We start from the raw sequence: 13069 nt of genomic DNA on the forward strand, positions 1-13069 counted from the left end.
AAATTCAGGTTTTTATGAGCCAGACCATGTAAGTTTGTGACCTTGCAATAGTTTCTATCATGCCACACAATTACCTTTTGTATTTGCGTGGCTGGCTTCAGTTGGCCACTTTGAGCAAGTAGCTGTAGTCTTAGATTAAAACATTAGCTGGAGAGCTAAGAAAGGGAAATAAGTTCTTAAATATCAGGGTGACAGTTACAAAAGGGAAGAGGTGGAATTCTCAGGTCTAGTTGATCATAATGTGAATTTTAGAAATGGTAATGCCATTTAGTATGTGTTGAGTCAGAGAAGGTGCTTGGAGTCCACTGAAATCAAACAAAGGATGATGGACAAGATCTCAGAGAGCAGCCCACATCAAGAAAACTACAAGAATCACAATTTTAATATGAAGAGAACATATTGAGAGTACTAAGTGACTCAATGCTTAAAGATTAGGAGAGCTATACCATGAGGCTATAGAAAAACTGGTCAAATTTTAATGGGGAAGACCAGAAAAATTAATGTGAAGTACTCAAAGAATTACTAGATGAGTTTCAGCTTGACACAATCATTGTAGGTATTAACTGTACCCTCTATCAACCTGCTGGAACAATGGATGCAATTAAAGCTTTAAAGGAAAGTGTAGTAAAGATAAGGCATAGTAAAAGCAAACCAGGCAGAACAATAGTAGATCAACTTCAGGCCTAGGTGAGACTGTGTTCTGATGGGATAGCACCTGAGTGATAACTCAGGTCACCCAACTCAGGAAGGGAAAGGTTGGCAAGATTTTCTTGAAAGTGGGTGCTTTCGCAGATCCAGTATTGTCCTATTCCTATTTCTGATCATAGGGAAATAACTAGAAATATAAGAAAAACAAATGCCCACAGCACAAAGCAAAGTAAAAGAATGAAGTAGGGACACAGAGCCAGTAAGCTGCCCTAACCTATGTATGTTGAATATACTGGATCGCAAATGTGCCTCAAATTAGACCTTTGTTTGAGAGTGCCAACATTACAAATTTCTGAACTTTGCAAGAATCTGGACTATCTTGCATGCTGTTCTCTGTAAGTATCTCCCACATATGGGTTTTTTTTTAAAAAAATGTGTCATAACTAACTTCTTTAGATAAGATTTCTCTCAATTAAATTTAAATTCACAGATTGTCAACTTTAGATACCTGCTACGCTAGTAAAGTTGAAAATAAGATTTTTATTCAGTTCTGCTTATTACCATTGAGACTAAGGAAGCTCTGATAGGAATTTTGGGGCAGTGAACATAGGTCTAAGTTAATGCTAGACCTTCATGCTAGACTTCATGCTAGAAACATTATTTGGCTTGGTCAATGGATAGAATGTAGATAAACAATTGGCAGGAAGCCACAGTCATTGCGACTATGCACATAAACTGTAATTGTTCAAAATTTTGAAAGAAATTACCTCATTTTTGCTTTTGTTTATTTTTCAATAAAATGTATTTGATTTTTTCCTCCATCTTGGAAGACTAATAAACATGAAATAATTTATTTTGTCTAGCTTATAAAACTCATTAGACGAGATTTTGGTAATCCAGAAACTAAAGCATAGTGTCATCCAAGTCCTGAATAAGTATTAGCACTTACATACATCTCATATACTGGTTACATATTTATACACATGGAATAATCAATAATACCAGAAATACTCCTGTCCTTCCATTAATCACCTCTGCCTTGTCTTGTTGGATCCATTTTAACCCAAATACTATTATTCTATAAGAAATAATTGTACTGAGAAATGTTATTATTATATTATAGAATTTTCTTAATATTCTTCTTAATATTAAAGACCAGTATTTTATTTAACACATTATAAAATTATATTTTGCCAAAACATATTGCAAAATAACACTCAAAAATCAAGTACAGTAAAATCTTCAAACTAAGTCCAGAATTAAAACTGGTTTCTGACTATGAGGGTAGTCAGGATTTGGGAAATAATTACATAAAGTTAACATTAAGTCAATCCAACAGAAAGAGATAAAATGTAAATATGTTATTGTTTAAATCCTGCATAATTGGAATGTTTAATTTTAGTGGCTGTTGAAAAGGACATTTAATTTGGTTCCATAAACAACCAATGAACTATGTTGTTTGCCTCAATATCATCCTTGCATGCAATGTGAAAACAGTCCAAATTGCCATTATATGTAAGTATTTCATTATAGGAGAAATGAAAATTAACCTTTAAGTGAAATAAAACAAGTTCATTAGCCAGGCTGGGCTTTAATCACTCTTATTCCTTTAGACTTAAAGTAATTTTGAATAAATAAAATTGAAAGTTCTTTACACTTGAAATAAATTGTAAAGACTCTATCAAAAGAAGATTTTTTAGAAGAATGTTTCTCAATAAAGAGGCAAAAAATTGAATAAAAAGTTCCTTGATAGTAATAAATAAAGGTAAGACATTTCAAACAGATTGTGATAATATGTAATTATACATTTAGTGATCAGTAATGAAAAAAGAAATATCTACTAGTATTGAATAACACCGAGCAGTTGGCTATATTCAAGAAATAATCTTCTCAAGGTAATTTTTTCTGCACAGTATTTCTATTAAATTTGGATATATATGTGTATATAAATATAATATATATATATATTGGATATATATATACATTGGATATGTATTATGGACTATGTAGAAAATTAGTGAAATAATTAGGCTAGTGAGCTTTTCTACAACTTGGAAGTCTGTATTTCCTCATTATTAGTAAACATCTGTAAAGCAAATGAGAAGGCAAAATATGAAGTCAGTTGATTACACTGAATACTATAACCCCATGAGCATATCTGCTACAATAATGATGACTAGAGCAATGAATATTATTTCATAGGAAAGAAAGTAAACATAAAAACTACAAACACAACGTAATAAAATATATGAGAAGGAGGAGAGGAAAAGAAGTAACCCCCCAATAGATTCTGGAAGAGAGAAATCCTTTGGCTTTTAAAGAACATGTTCTATAGATACTAGTTGATCACTGAAAATGTTACTTTGTATTTTAAAAATATGTTACTTATGGACCCCACTAGCTTTCTAACAGCTGCTGAGACTCAACATTTGCCAATTTTGCAAGTCATTTAAATGTTCCATATTATATATATGAATGAAAAGATACACTATAATTTCCTGCCAGATGCAAAACAATCTGCTCTGGGTCTAAAATAAATTTATGTTCAATCAGTCAGGGAAATATTCTTTTAAATACTCCTGTATAAGAGGAGATACTTTAATTGTCAGAGGAAACACGAAGTTGGATAGTATACATTCCCTTTTTATCATACCAATTCAGCCCTGAATTTCATATCAAATAGATTATCACATTACTTACAAGGCTACATTCAAATATTTTAAATATATATGATTTTTGCAATCAATGCATTGGTCTCTTAGAGAAAACTGTCGATTTCTACTACAGGTCAGAGATGTGTACATCTATTTCAAACCGTAGCTCAGCAGAACCAGAAAACTCCAGAATTGAATAGTTTTAGGGAATACTAGAACAACAATGGCCTTAGTCTATTGTTTCCAATGACTGTATTTTTAACTCCCCCACAAATGATAAAGAGTAAGTGCAAGTTAGAAAATAGAGGAAGAAAATCTCCAAACCTACTTTTTCTTCAGTCTTCTATCCTTCTCAGCTTGAGTTCCAAGTTTGCCTAACCCCAGGGACTCCTGAGCAGCAGCTTCAGTCTCCATAAAGCCTCCTGTGAAAAAGTAACTATTCATGTTAGGTTGGATACACTGGGTCAATTCTGAAAATAAATTTTTAAAAGTTATTTGTTCAACTACTCAGTATCACGAATTTTTTTCTTTTTTAGATCATCCTTATACTGCCAAACCAACATGCATAAAATGGCATGGGTACATAAATGAACGTACACTGAGAGAATGAAAAGAAAAGGTAACGACTGACCTACTATTCATACCACCCTCGACATAATACATAATCTATGGAATATACACTCCATGGAATATACAAGCTTCAAGGTCTCTTTTTCTTCTTATGAAAAAGAAGAGCACATATCTGTGTAGTGAATGAAATTTGTTTTCAGTATTTGAAATTTGACATATTTGATGTAAAACGGGATAAATGATAGCCCAATGAACACAATCGGGTGTATGTCTTCAATTCTAAGTCAAGAGACTATAGAAGTATTTGCTGACGTCTAAAGAGTTTGCATATCCTCCTTCTGGCACCCTCTTTTCCTCACCTGGCTGACTCCTTTATCCTTCAGTATATGCCTTACTTCCAGAACTTCATATGTTCTGGCAGGTTAGTTTTGTTTTGTAAATTTCATAATTATATCTGAAAAAAAAACCTATATCTTCAAAAAATCTTGGTAAGAATGGTTCTTATCCCAGCAAGCCACTAATTATTTGGTGTAGCATCATTTCTATTGGTGCTGAAAAATACGCAATACACATAACCTTGAAAGGAAAGGAAGAGGAAAGAAAAGTATGTTGGGCATCAGATAGAATTAGATATTTCACAATGCAATTATTTCATCCAGGATCCATAAACATATAGTTAATTCATAAATTCTTTGTTACGCTTGAAAAATGTGAACTTAATCCTGGACGCTGTTTTCTTTTTGGTATTTACTATATGCAAAAAACATGAAGTCAAGGTAAGTGAAAAAATGTTCACTATTTTTAAGTGGGTTAAAGTACACATATTTAAAATTTTTTTTTTATGTTTATTTATTTTTGAGACAGAGAGAGACAGAGCATGAATGGGGGAGGGTCAGAGAGAGGGAGACACAGAATCTGAAGCAGGCTCCAGCCTCCGAGCTGTCAGCACAGAGCCCGACACGGGGCTCAAACTCACGGGCTGTGAGATCATGACCTGAGCCAAAGTCAGACGCTTAACTGACTGAGCCACCCAGGCGCCCCAAAGTACACATATTTTTTAAATGGAAGGGATTTCAATTCCAGTTAAGCTCAAGATAAGGTAGAAAGAATTAAGCTAATACCAACTCTTAGAAAGACTACTACTACTACCCACACAAATTTCACCAATATGTCAATAAATAAAATTATTAAAGATAATTTTACTATTCTGCCACTGTAATTTCCTGACTTCACATTTGCAGGGCTTGACCAAGTTATGGTTTCTCTAGTGAAAAGTAGTATCTTATTAAAGTGTCAGTGAAAAATTTTATTGTTACTGTTTTTCATAATTTATTTTAGCAAACAATTTATAATACTCAATGCTATTACTTCTGGAGCATTGGTATAAATGTTAATCTCATAGCCTAGTAACTCTGTTAACTGAACTGTATCATTGTAACACAATCCTCTTAATTTTTTTTTAACGTTTATTTATTTTTGAGACAGAGAGAGACAAAGCATGAACGGGGGAGGGTCAGGGAGAGGGAGACACAGAATCTGAAATAGGCTCCAGGCTCTGAGCCATCAGCCCAGAGCCCGGCGCGGGGCTTGAACTCGCGGACCGCGAGATCATGACCTGAGCTGAAGTCGGACGCTTAACCGACTGAGCCACCCAGGTGCCCCAACACAGTCCTCTTTAATTGAAAACACACTGACTGCTGTCTAGATCTAATCAATACTTTTGAGTTCAGGGACAAACATTTACTTTATTCAATTATGCACATGTGCAATTAATACTTAAAAAATTTTTTATTATGAAAGAATTTCATTGGTGGTACCATTAGGAAAGTCATCCACTAGCTGACTGAAGGACTCTTGGGGTTCATTTTTAAATGTGGGATTTTCCATTTATTCACGGCGTGTGAATATTTTATTTCTCTCATCGGTGTACTTGCCTTATTGTATATCTAGAAATTATTATTCACAGTCTGCAAGTAACAATAAAATAGTTTTCTTGAAGTGAAAACTAAAATGAATGATTCACATAAAAGTTACGAAATTCTTGATCAGATGGGGACACAGAGACTGATGAAGTAGACCCATTAAGTAAACAATGATACACTTCATCCACCAAGTGGTTATATGAATCAGCCTTTTTATATTTTTCTGAGCAAAGAAGAACATATAAATTATCATTTAAATGTTTTTAAGAACCCAACATTTTAATTAGCAAAAATAACATTAAAAAAAATTAAAAGCTCTGGGAGAGAAACAGAGAAAGTTCTAGAAGAATATTGTGAGTCAAAGCTAGACCCAGGAAAATAGATATTAGAATTGTTTCCCATAAATAAAACCATAAAAATAAAAAGCATGAGGAGCTTGGAAATACTCTGAATACTTCAAAATCTAATATCCTTTGAATAGAGCACTTAATAGAGAATTATGGCTACACCCTACTTCAAAATGCCAATAGAAAATGAAACTTATTGCCATAGTAGGTACAATTATTTTTAAGCATCGCATGTAGGACAGTACCCTTAAGCAGGAGCAAAAGTCTAGTCATGTGCATTTGTTTTAGCCCAGCTAAAACATTTCTGGGTGAGAACCTTTTTTCATAGAAGAATTTTCAGGTTCTGGTAAAGATGATGTCAGCCAAACCAGCTTCTGAACTCTTACTTTATGAATGATCATCCCAATCTGGAGAGAGTCTGCCTCATTTTTGCCCAGCTGGTAGTGGGTTCATATCGCTGTCTAGATCTGGGTTTTAAGAATGTCTACCTATTCATCTATACCAATATTTTATTTACTAGTCACACAGGGCTATGAAACACTTGAAATGTGGCTAGTCCAAATTAAGTGTTGCAAGTATGAAATACACATATGATTTTGAAAATGTAGTGTTAAAAGAAAGAATATAAGATATCTAATCAATAACTTTATATTGATTACATGTTGAAATACTTCTGATATATAGACAAATAATTATTGAAATTTATCTCACTGGTCTCCTTTTACTTTTCGTAATGTTATATATGGGATTCACATTTGTGGCTTGAGTTACATTTTTGTTGCACAGCTCTATATATCTCGGTGGTTGTAAACTGGAGACTGTACCAATCTCCATAAGAAATATGAGTATTTGTGTATGTTGGTTGGAGGAGAGAGGCCCATATTCAGATGTCACAGTGACTGCAAAGGGCAACTGATATATAGTGGGCAGGGAACAAGGATTCTAAGCATTCTTCAATGAGAAGAAAATCCTCTAATGTGTCTTTAAAATGGCAGGAGTGCCCCTGATATGAAACATTAGCCTGTGGGAATCTGGGGGGTTGCTCACTCTCCAGGAGGTCTTTTAAGAATATGAAGAGAACATCATTAGCTCCATCCTCTCATGGCATGAGGTATTCAGGAATACAAGGCTTGAGTTTCATGATTCAGAGGATTACTCAGATAATAAACTGCTTATCACTTTTCAATGGCCACCTTGTAGTTGTACGTGCAAACACCAAGCCCAAATCCTCATCTTCAATGAAGTTCTCTGGCCATCACTATCACTCTTACTTTGGAAAGGTCTTTGAGGAGTTGGAATTGTTGGACACAGGACCACCAGTGGGATGTGAGTGTTCCACTAAAGTATTTTTTTTCCAGCTCCCTTTCTACATAAACATCTTGAGTAACCCCAAATCAGCAGGACAAGGATCTGGTGGTCCAATGTCATACAATATCATTCTAGAGAGCAGGAGTGAGTGGTTCACTTGTCAGATCACCTTCTTGGAAACAGAGTTAGGCCAGTGGCCCAGAACAACTCCATGGCTCTAAGCCTCTGGGCTCCCTGGGATATCTGGTTGACCCCAAGCATGAGGTAGAGAGCATACACTCTGAAGGGAAGCAACAGAGACTCAAATCCACATGGTTTGGTTGGATCAGACACCATGGCTGGATGGCACTGCCTCCCTGTTTTGTCCTAGTGTCTGAAAGGTTAAAAAAAAAACCCAAAAAACAAAAAACAGTGCTTTCAGTGATTGGACCCACACAGGTACGAATCTTGGCTAAGAGTCCTGCCCAGATAGCACTGCCAGCCCCAGTCTCTCCCAGGCAACGGAGAGGGATGATAGAAAATTCCAAGGAAAGTATTGCAAAGTATGAGGCTTCCTAAGACCCAGGTCAAGGAGTTCAGTAAAGGACTCTCATATACCTGGATCTATGAATGGTACTGGTTGGAGCCTTCTGTTCATCCAGACTGTGAGGGCAAATATCTCTATGTTGCTTGATCCTTTGATTCCACTCAAAATAATTTATTTCGTGTTGGCCCTTGAGGTACAAGTCTGTAGGAATTTCTAGCCAAAACCCACATTGCAAAGTCTGTGCCTCTTCATTTGTCCAATAGACAAATGGACTTAAAAAGGGACTTCTCACTCTAGAGAGATTAAGACTTCAATCTGTTGCCCACTGGTGATTTCATCTTTTTCATCTGATCTCTCTTCAGCATTAAAGCCATAGCATTCAGTTGGATTTAAACACACTTTGAGTTTATAAATGGTTACTTCATTGCTCTATATCTGTTAGTCCATTAGCTCTCTAAAAAATGCACCTAGACACAGGGCCTGCCTCAAAAAGGGTATGTGATAAACGCTCTCATAATTGAAGCTAAATAGTGTTTTCTTCACAAAAGGGCCTTTCACCATGCAGAGTATGAGTCATCTTTAATAGACACTTTGTGGAATTTACATTGTATCTGTTGGCTCCATAGCATCTAGGAACAATCTAAATTTGGGAGTAAAGGCCAGCACAATTCACGCAAATTTTATATGTAGAAATATGCTTGCCAAATAATCCTGGTGCAATGTTGATGCTGTTTTCGTCATTATGAAGTTATTTTCTTTATTATGTTGATTATTGTCAAGGAGTTCAGGCAACTATAATACAATCTGTCAGATGACCATAAAGGAAACAGAATTACAATGTAGTAGGCAAAAAAAAATCTCTTGGAGATGTATAGCCTCTCATATTCATTTAAAGGAAATTCACAAGAGTACCTTTTATTTATTTATGTATTTAATTATGTATTTGTGTATTTTTACTTAGTGATACATGTATTTTATACAGCAATAACTGGGTACATTGCCTGTTCAAATTTAATCTATTTTTTTCTTTTTTACTGTTTTGTTTTTCATAGATTTGTCTCATTTGGTTCTATTGGATCAAGTCTCCATTCTTGAAAATCTCTTTGTCTTTGATTTGTGTTGCCCTCTCTTACAATACCTGTCAATGGCTTCTTTCCCTAAATTTTTTTAATGTTTATTTTATTTTTGAGAGGGAGGGACAGGCAGAGAGTGACGGAGACACAGAATCCGAAGCAGTCTCCAGGCTCTGAGCACAGAGCCTGACGTGGGGCTTGAACTAACAAACTGTGAGATCATGACCAGAGCCGAAGTCAGACACTTAACCGACTGAGCCACCCAGGCACCCCAGTGGCCTCTTTTCTTTATACTTAACATTAATTGTTAACATCAGCTAGGATGGTCATGTGCATTCTGTTCTTTTTTTCTTTATAGTCATTATAATTGGAGTTCTCTGATGACCTGGGAAAGCTGGTGCTTCCCCAGGTAGTAAGCCAAAGAATGTGGTAAGATCACAGGGAGAGAGATTTTGGACCCTCCATAACTCAGTTTTTGAGACAGTCTTTAGAAATAACACTTTTTTTTCCATTTGTGTTTCCTATCCATATCAATAATCCAAAAATCAGATACCTGTGCTATTGAAATATTCACATACAGTGACTAGGGATGTATTTACCAAGGACAGAGTGAGTCCTAATTAGGCCATTAGAAACCCTTGATCCAAGGTGTCATCATTCTACTTATTAGCACCGTAACAGGAGGACTATTCAACCAGTTACAAACCTCGCTGCATTTTTCCATCACCTAGGCCTCATTCTGACATCTTGTCCACAGGGATGCCATGAGTCACAGCTCACCCACTGCCCTTCCTATTCTCTTCCAGAGTAACTTTGTCAAAGAAAAAAAAATGAGTGTCATCTGATATAGTTATTTTTAACACAGTTTAATTTGTTTTGCTTCAAAATAGGTTAATGCCTTCAGATAAAATTAAAAGGCAAGCCCGTCAGGATTCCAATAACTGATGAATAATCATAGATTGTGGGGTTCAAACCCCTTTCCCTAGCTATGCTGGTAGGATAGACAATGTAGCAGGTAAATTTTTTCAGGGTCAGAAATACGTTGAAGTTTTGTTTTGTTTTAAATAAAAGGTTGTATATGCTTATGTACTCTATCCTACTAATTTGAAAGCTCCTTGATGCCAACAGTTATGCTGTAGCCATTTTACTAAGGCTCATGGTTGGTACTCTAAACTTAAAAGTGTTTCAATATATGCTTATTCACTCAAAGTAGAATGATTTTGGATTATCTGTGTGTTCTTTTTCTTCCCTCAAATTCCCAAGCGTGTTGGGTTTCTCCAGGAGCTTTGATTCACCTTCAATATAGCTTCTACATAGCTCCAGAGGAGTAGATATTTGTAACTGTCTTCCTCATCAGCCTTGCAGTCCTTAGTGTGATTTTGACTCTGGTTTTGTTTATGTGGTAACTTTTTTGTTCTTCAGGGTAAAACAAAATGGCTCAGAGCTCAGAAATCTTTCCAGGGTGATGGTATGATCATGAATAACTATTGCTAGTTTCTGATTTGGATGGAGTTGATCACTGATTCACTTTATAACTGGTATGACATAGAGACACAAAGTTACTAAAAATGGGTAAGAAAGGCTAGGTTTCAAGAAGAATGTATATTTTTCTAGACTTTAAATTATATTTTGGATACCTTGATTTTGACAGAATATTGTTGGCAAAATTTCTAATGATTTAGTAACTCTTCATCAAAATTAAGTTTAAAATAAAATAGAAAAAATCCAAAAGAGAAAGGCAATGGAATATATTTTAAAAGGGAAAAGTAAATTATAGATCCCAAAATGAATATATATGTTTAAATAGGAGTAAATAAAATGATTACTATGTTAGCAAAATAGTTTAAAATAACTACCTACATTATTGTTAATTACACTGTAATATATTGGAAATGACAAATAATTTGGTAAGAATATAAATAGTTATCAAACAAGAAATTAAAACAACGCCTTGACATGCACATTTTATATCCAAAAAATAATCATCTTCTATCTTCTTTCCTTATGCAATAATTTTTTTATAGCCTTAGGAGTTCCTTTTCTGAGAAACATAAGTCCAAAGAGGATTTAATTCATCTGTTGAGTAACATTTAATCACACAGCTGTCTGGACATTACTTTTTCATGGCTTCTGATACTTTGTGTGGATTTTACAAAGGCACTTTTGAATATACTACATTTGTACCTCTGCAAACATAAATATTGCTCTCAGAAATTCTTTCGGTGCCAGGACTGGAAAGTTAGCCAGGAAATTGGAGCATTACTTGTAAGTAATCATTCCTTTATTTGGGAAAGAAAGTGCTAAGAGATTTGTATGATTCTGTTCAGCATTCACATTGGAGGAAGGAGCTAAATATTTTTTCAACAGATTAACTATATTTCTACGTTAAATAAGAAAAGATAGAAAAAAGAAGATGCAATCACAATAACCAATGTGATGAAAACAGATTTCAGAAGAAAAAATATAGGACGACACACACACACACACACACACACATACACACACACACACACACAAGCCAAGTGTATATTTACCTAGGGTCATTTCAAATGTACTGATGTATGTATGTATGTATCTATCTATCTCTTTTAAAGTTTATTTATTTATTTTGATAGAGAGAGAGAGAGAGCACACAAGTAGGGGAAGGGCCAAGAGAGGAAAAGAGAGAGAATCTGAAACAGGCTCTGCACTGTTAGTGCAGCCCCTGATGTGGGTCTCGAACCTATGAACCATGAGATCATGAATTGAGCCAAAATCAAGAGTTGGACACTTAATGAATTGAGCTACCCAGGCTCATATACATATATATATATATATATATATATATATATATATATATATACACACTCACATATATATATACACACGTATGTATACACATGTGTGTATACATATATACATATGTGTGTATATACACATATATATAAAGTTTACTTATGTATTTTATATATAAAGTTTATTTATGTATTTTGAGAGAGAGAGAAAGCGTGAGCTATGGAGGGGCAGAGAGAGACAGGGAGAGAGAGAATCCCAAGCACTGAGAGCACAGAGCCAGACACGGCCTCACTCTCACAAATCAAACTGTGAGATTCTGACCTGAGCAGAAATCAAGAGTCGGATGCTTAACCGACTGAGCCACCCAGGCGCCCCTGTACTGATCTATATTTTTATTCCATTAGTGTCCAACAATAACTAACACAATCCCTACTGCCCTATTCCTTCCTCTGTCTTCCCACTTACATACTGTAGAGTTTATTCTGTGCAAAGCTGTGATAGCTTTAAATAAAGAAACCTGTACTTTTTTGGCCTGAATATCACAATTCTTTATTTTGGTTAAAAAGTTATTATGGATTTTTTGTAGGCATCTCAATTTTTTCAACAGAAAAGCATTTATATACATCTGTGTTTTAAGCGGTAGTATACTCAGTGGTTTTAAACATTGACACTAAGATGAATATTTCAGTTCTGTAAATTACTAAGACATTGTTTACTCATCGATAAATAAGAACAACAGTAATAACACTTGTCTCGTAGGGACCTTGTGTCTATCAGAGTCAGTCCTAAATAATGTCTAGCTATTGTTATTCACAGAGGAATCAAAAGGATTGGATGTTTTATAATATTCTTCCCTTGTAAGTTTTGTCAAACATTATTCGGCTAAATTGAATTTACAGAGCTGACTGAAAAAGGAAGTATGTCAGGTAGGCAAAAGAAAAATGCAGAGACGAGAAATGAAATGAAAACTAGACAGACCCTCACAAGTGACCAAAATGAGTTGCAGCGGAAGTTGTCAAGTTCATGCACACTTACGGAGCTGCCCGAGTCGGGCTTTTTCCTTTTTACCAAACAGACGTCCTATTGAAGACTTGATTCCTTTCTTCTTGGGGGCTTTGTGAAGAGAGTCTTGGCTGCTATTGGAACTGCCAAGCCCAAGGCTTTCTGGCTCAAGGGAGGCAGATAAACTACTGCAAAACACAAAAGAGGGCAAACTGCTCATCCACAAGGTACACAGACTTGTTCC

The 13069-nt window shown here is 35.2% G+C and overlaps 1 protein-coding gene across 13 annotated transcripts in view; it reads right to left on the bottom strand.

The window, feature by feature from the left end:
* Positions 1-13069, bottom strand: part of PPFIA2 (PTPRF interacting protein alpha 2) — a 479591-nt gene that overhangs the window by 57900 nt on the left and 408622 nt on the right. For all 13 annotated transcript variants that reach the window (XM_043561607.1, XM_043561611.1, XM_043561608.1 and 10 more), the window contains 2 exons: positions 12859-13013; positions 3631-3724 (listed from right to left, as the gene is read on the bottom strand). In XM_043561607.1, the coding sequence (XP_043417542.1) occupies positions 3631-3724; positions 12859-13013 (249 nt within the window). The remainder of the gene's footprint in view (positions 1-3630; positions 3725-12858; positions 13014-13069) is intronic.

Source organism: Prionailurus bengalensis, chromosome B4 (assembly GCF_016509475.1).
Source record: "Prionailurus bengalensis isolate Pbe53 chromosome B4, Fcat_Pben_1.1_paternal_pri, whole genome shotgun sequence".
NCBI classification, from domain to species: Eukaryota; Metazoa; Chordata; class Mammalia; order Carnivora; family Felidae; genus Prionailurus; species Prionailurus bengalensis.